The 6000-nt window shown below is 43.3% G+C and overlaps 1 protein-coding gene across 1 annotated transcript in view; it reads right to left on the reverse strand.

The window, feature by feature from the left end:
* Positions 1 to 5304, reverse strand: part of KCNH5 (potassium voltage-gated channel subfamily H member 5) — a 339516-nt gene extending 334212 nt beyond the window's left edge. The window contains exon 1 of the mRNA XM_024231784.3: positions 4437 to 5304. Coding sequence (XP_024087552.1) covers positions 4437 to 4509 — 73 coding nt within the window. The 5' untranslated portion in view covers positions 4510 to 5304. The remainder of the gene's footprint in view (positions 1 to 4436) is intronic.
* Positions 5305 to 6000: the final 696 nt, after the last annotated feature.

Raw genomic sequence — 6000 nt, forward strand, 5'->3', positions numbered from 1 at the left:
CTAATTGTAAAAGTTATTATTCCTTTTTTGTTGTTTACAGATCACTAGTTCTGCTTCCTCTCTTATAGGTTTCTTTTAAGACCTCAGTTTGTACAAATGTCAATTACAGCATGAAAATAATTTTGGACTTTTCTACAAGTAAGAGATAGCTGAGTAAAAAAAGTGCTTGTGCAACCAGCTATCTCAAGCAGAATGAAAAACTGAGGATATTGAGTTTCTTTTCTTGAAGGTAAGTGGTTCATAAAATACTGCCTTCTCTGTTTTCTTCTTTCCTGAACCCCTTTTTTCCCCAAAAAGAAAAACACTTCTAGTTTTCCACAAAACTAAAATAAACTTCCAATTTGTCATAATGTTTAAAATATTAAATAATAATAAATTTCTAGTTAAAAGTATTAATTTGTAGTTATAATTTTTCAAAATAGCAATCTAGTCACTCAAACTAATCATTTCTGCCTATTTGCTAAGGAATTGAAGACCACATATGAGTAAAATGTGCTGCCCAAAGACAAAATCAGGTTGAAGGTCTTTGAAATACTTTTTGTCTCTTGAGTCTAAATTTTAACCTAAAAGTCCTACAGTTACTTTCTTCCAGATACTTAACCTCTACCCACAAGTTTACTGCTCCCTAGAGCCCAATTTAGATTAATAGTTTGCATAAATAATTGAAATTTAAATAAAGGAAGGTATCCTAATAATGTTCTAGACACAAATCTAGTCTGTAAGCCCTTGGGGCAGGGGCCTTCTGGGAGACATTGCTCAGCTGTAATGAACTCACCACATAGTCCTCTAAACCTTCCCTTACTAATGGCTTATTTTGACCGTACTAGCCAAAAATTTGTCTAAACAGTCTTATAGCATTTATACTTTAACCTTTACAACTTCTTAGGGTAATAATGCCCTCTATATTTACTAGAATCACATGCTAAGAATTATTATAATTCCTTTTGTCTATAAATAATCTTATCTTTTATCTTAAAACTAAAAAGAATTCCTTGCTTCTTTTGAGATTTGACTATAAAGTGTGTGTGTATCCATCCTACTCAATGGCCCTCATTATTTTATTTTATAGACTTTGAATCACCAGCAACAACTTGCAATGCTCGCTTATAACAGACTGAGTCAACTAAATAAGGAAAATAAAAATCCAGTCTCAAGAGGTGTGAAATAATAGCATAGGTTATAGTTGCCACTCTGGAGTACAGAATACAGCGCTGTTATTCTGGGAAACTGCATCTAAGGAGTTTGGAACTTTATTAAGAAATCCTCAGGTATAAAAGTGATATTCAAATGTGCCACACCTCTTGCTTTTTTGTTTCACATCATCAAAAAGTGTTCTGGTAAATTTGTAACTGGCTGAGATTTCAGTTCATTGGTGATATCCACGGACAAATAAATGTCTGACATTTTCTCTTTGTGTCCATTTCCCTTTCATGTCCCATAATCTCTCTCTCTCTCCCCCACCCCACCCCTTTCTCTCTGCTCTGTTTTGTTTTGTTTTGTTTTCTACATCTCTGTTTTGCTCCTTGTGTGCAAGAGAGAGAAGAAGAGTTAGATTGCTTCCTCTGTGTCTGTAGGGTGGTGGACACACTTTACAGACAAATCCCAAAATAGGAGAAGTAAGAAATTCCTCTTTTCAGTTTTCTGGGTGAATGCCTGACCAGCTGAGTGTTTACCTATGTGCCTGTGTATTATATGGGTATCTCCCTATAACTATGTCTATGTTTGGCTGACTCTCACTATAAGGTCTGATCTTTTCATAAGAAGAAAATGATATTGTATCAGAAAGAGCTTTTCTTGGGGTTCAGGTAAAAAGACAAGGCTAGCCTCTGTTTCAATTGTTAAACAGATTGGTAGTGCTGGGTTCTATTCTCTCTCTTCCTACTAAAGCTCTGCCAACACTTCACTTTCAATGTTGTTAAGTTAGTGAATAATGAAACCTTCAAAATGACAGACCTGATCCATCTGTGAGAATCCTGAAGGGAATTTTCTATTAGTCTCAAATAAACAATTTCTCAGGATAAATTTTTCTATTTCTCTGCCAAATCATATAGAAATGACAACAACTGCGGGATATTCCCCCGTGAATGTGTAGACCAATTTAAAACCATAATTCTCAATTTCTGAGGTTCTGCCTATAAAAGAGGTACTGAGACTTTTCAGTATTTATCACACACACCTGCATATATACTCACTACAACTATCTAACACACTTCAAATAGTTCAGGGTGTTTGAGTAGTGGTATTCAAAGTTAGCCATAGGCAATTAGAGGTGGCATTTAAGTGCCAAAACAGATAAATTTTCATTTGCACTTGGTATTGTCCAGGAAAGAAACATTTAACCAATGAAACGATTATGAACATGAAGTGTAAAAAAGATAAAATACTCATTAATTTGAGTGGTAGATACAAAATGGAGGCAACAGAAACAGACATTTCTAAGCCATCTAAGGTAAATCTTCATTTCATAGTATATCTACAATTTTTAAAAATTCAAAAAACTATCTCATAGTTTCATAGTCTGTATAAGAAGCTTCAACCACAGTTGCTATATTAATAAAGTTTAGTCAAGGGATTCTCACGTTCTTTCTCTTTATAAAGCAGAGCAATCGTAATCCTGCAGATTTTATGTTTTAAGGCCTTCTCTGAAAAGTCCTCTCATAGACCAAATTGCGTGAAGTTGAAATAACCCAAGAGGATGATAAAGCTGAAAGAAGATTTGTATACTTAACTAATTCCAATAATCCACACATTTTCCCCAAACTGTTTTAAGAGTAATATCCCCTTGTATTATAGGTTTAGTATAATCTTAATACAAGAAGGTAATGTATAAGAATAAAAATTGCCTACCATTATGAATTTATATAACTAAAAAATATTACAGGTATTTAAAAGAATACTAGGCCAGACCCTATTCGCTATTTTTTCCAACCCAAATACAACACTACTGCTTTAGACTTGTATTGTTTCAGGCATTGGCCAAAACAAAGAAATAAAGTTTAAAACCTCAAATTAAAAACAAATAACAAGACAGATATTTGGGGAAAATACTTTGAGACACTTAAATACAGTTAGTCTCAAAATCAGAGGAAATATTTGCAAGCCTAGTCTTAAAAGAGATTCTAATCTAAGAATTAGTATAATCTAATCTACCATTTAGGGAAAGCATTATTTATTTAATTATTTGATATTTCAGTGTGCCTCTGTCTTTCCGTGTGCCTCCAACTAGGCAAGGAGCCTCTTAAGAAGACAGGATGTGTATTAATTACTTTTTTTTTAATCCCAAGAAACCACAGAGTATCTATGGTATAAGGCACCCAAATAAATATTGTTTCAATTAATGAATAAATAAGGCACTATGGAACTGCATAGAGTATTTCCATTGCTTTGTTCCAAGCTCTACTGTACTCCATATACAGAAATGTCTTTCTCATTATTCTCCAAGCAAGAGATGTCAAAATAACAGCCTCTGAAGGAAAAACTTTAAAAGATATTCAACATATCTTACTTATGAAGTTTAAAATTATACAAAAGAATTAAAAACAAGTAGAAAACGCAGATTTCAGTAAGATGCAAAGTTTATAAGGTCTTAAAATGTGGAAATATATAACCATTCCCATCCAGAATATCTTGTAGGAAATGAATGTATAAATGGATGGTATTTTAAAGACACATTAAGGCAAGAAAAGATTAACGTCAGTAGCAAGGTAGGATGGCATCTTTTTGATTTTTTTCTAGTTGCATTACAAGCACAATAGTTACTGCTTCACTTCTACGTTTCTCATGTTTAAGTCAAACGAAATATATAGATGAATGTACAGTGAAAAACATAGCAAGAAGAAACTTTAAACACCAATTTGTCCACAGTAATTGCCTTCCCATTTTTCAAGCACTGAACTCTTTTTTAGGTTCAACCTCAACTACTCTCCCCAGCACAAAGCACCTTTCCCAGTGCCCATGAGGGCCAAAAGCCTTTCCAGAGATTTAAATCTTGTTAAGTAGCCACTTTCGCAGCCATTCCCAACTTGAGGGAAACCTTTCCACTGAGATTAACTCAGAATTTGGTCAGTCCCTGCTGCTCACTTTGGGGAAAAATGTGGGAGAAGGAAGAACAAGAAAGATAAAAGCAAAACTCAACTCTATGTTCCAGATGTACCTACACCCTATCCAACCCCTTTCTTTCCTCCAGTTCCGGGCTCTGGACAGGTGGGAGGGGGTGAGTCTGTCTGGTAGGAAGGGGATGCAACTAACTTTCCTCCACCATCTCATTGCCACCCCACCCCACCCCACCCCAAATCCAGCCCAACTGGTAAATGAAACCACCAGGTAAGGCTGCCTGCATCCCCCTCCCCCCTTGGGAGAGGGATGGGATGGGGAGGATGGGGGGCGCGTGTGGGCGGGATGGAGGTGGGGGTGTTCTGAACTACAACTCTCCTTACCACTGGAGCGCCTGACGATGTTCTCCAAAAATGTGTTCTGCGGTGCCACCAGCCCTCTCTTGCCCCCCGGCATCCTGGGTCTGGAGAGCAGCGGCCAGGATCCGCGGCGGGGGAGGGGGGGATGCAGGCAAAGAAGGTGGAGGAAGAGAAGGAAAAGGTGGAAGAGAAGATTGAGCCGAAAGAAGAGGGGGCGCGGCGGCGGCGACGGGGTCCCCTGACTGTGTCTCCAGCCCGACCCGGATGAGCAGCTCTGGGGAGGAGAACCAGGCAGTTCATGGTAGTAGCGCTCCCCTGGCCGCCGCTGCCCAGACTGTGGCGGTGCCGCACACGGGGCTCGGGAACTGCAGGCTCCGCGGGGCACAGTGCGCCTGCGCCGCCCCCGCTGTCGCTGTCCCGCCGGTGCTGATGCTGAGGCTGCTGCTGAGGCTGCTACCGCGGCGGCCGGCGCCTGGGCGCGGGCTCTGCATCTCTCCCCCTGCTGAGGAGCTCAAGAGGGAACTCAAGCCCCCATCCTCCCAATCCCCCTTAGCTCAGACCGAGACCCCTTCCCCGCGCCTTCGTCTCCCGGTCTCCTGGTCCACCCCCTCGCGCAGCGAGCTCCGGGCTGAACAGCGCAGCCCAACTTCTGGGCTGTGCGCCTGGTGGTTGCTCCTCTCCCCGGAGATCGAGGCAAGCGATCGCTGTCCAATCGGGCCGGTGGAATGGGAGAAGCGGATGCCAGAGAGAGCAGTGGCCAGTCGGAGGCTCACATCTCGGCGTCTCCCGCTCGGGTCCCGAATCCGGGCTGCTGGTGCGGACGCGGCTCCCGGGGCGGAGGTGCGGGCAGGCTCCAGCTCCAGCCGAGCCTGAAAGCCGGGCAGGGACTGGCTGGGCGGCGCGCGGGGACGCAGAGCAGCCACCTGACGCTGCTACCGCCCCCCTCCGGGCTCCGGCGCCTGAAACCTTGCTGAACACTGGCGCTTTCCGCACCGCCCTTACCCCACCCCCGGAGCGGGAGCGCGAGCCCTGAAGTCCGAGCGCACAGCCAGCGCCCGGAATGGCCCCTGCGACCCGGGCCAGGCTTGGCGTCTGGGGGAGCGTGCGGCCGCCCAGGGGAGTTTCCACCAGGGCCGCTGAGCGCAGAAGGCGAGCCGCGAGCCCGCCACCGCTGCAAAGTTGCGGGAAAGGTTGCACTTGATGCGAAGAGTAGGGGAAGAGGGTGAATAATTCACACCCGAGAGAGGGGGAGTGAGGTGGGCAGTGTTAGCGATGGAAAAACGGTAAAGGCTGTGGGGGCGAAGATGCGCCAGGGTGGGGAAGGGCAGGAATCACCTCTAACAAACCCCTCAATTTCCAGGCTTTGAGAACGGACAGAAGCGGCACCGTTACAAACAGTCCAAAAGCCTGAATGTGTCAGAGAAAGGAAAATGGCATAAATGCGAAGGGGGTGGAGAGAGATGGAAAGGAAAGAGGAGCCCACACTGAGGCACCTTCCTTGATCTAAGGCAGTGGTTCTCAAAGTGGCCTGGTCGGGCAGCATCCGCATCTGCACCACCTAAGAACTTGTTTAAAATGCAAATTAGTG

This window comes from Pongo abelii, chromosome 15 (genome assembly GCF_028885655.2).
Source record: "Pongo abelii isolate AG06213 chromosome 15, NHGRI_mPonAbe1-v2.0_pri, whole genome shotgun sequence".
Taxonomy (NCBI): domain Eukaryota; kingdom Metazoa; phylum Chordata; class Mammalia; order Primates; family Hominidae; genus Pongo; species Pongo abelii.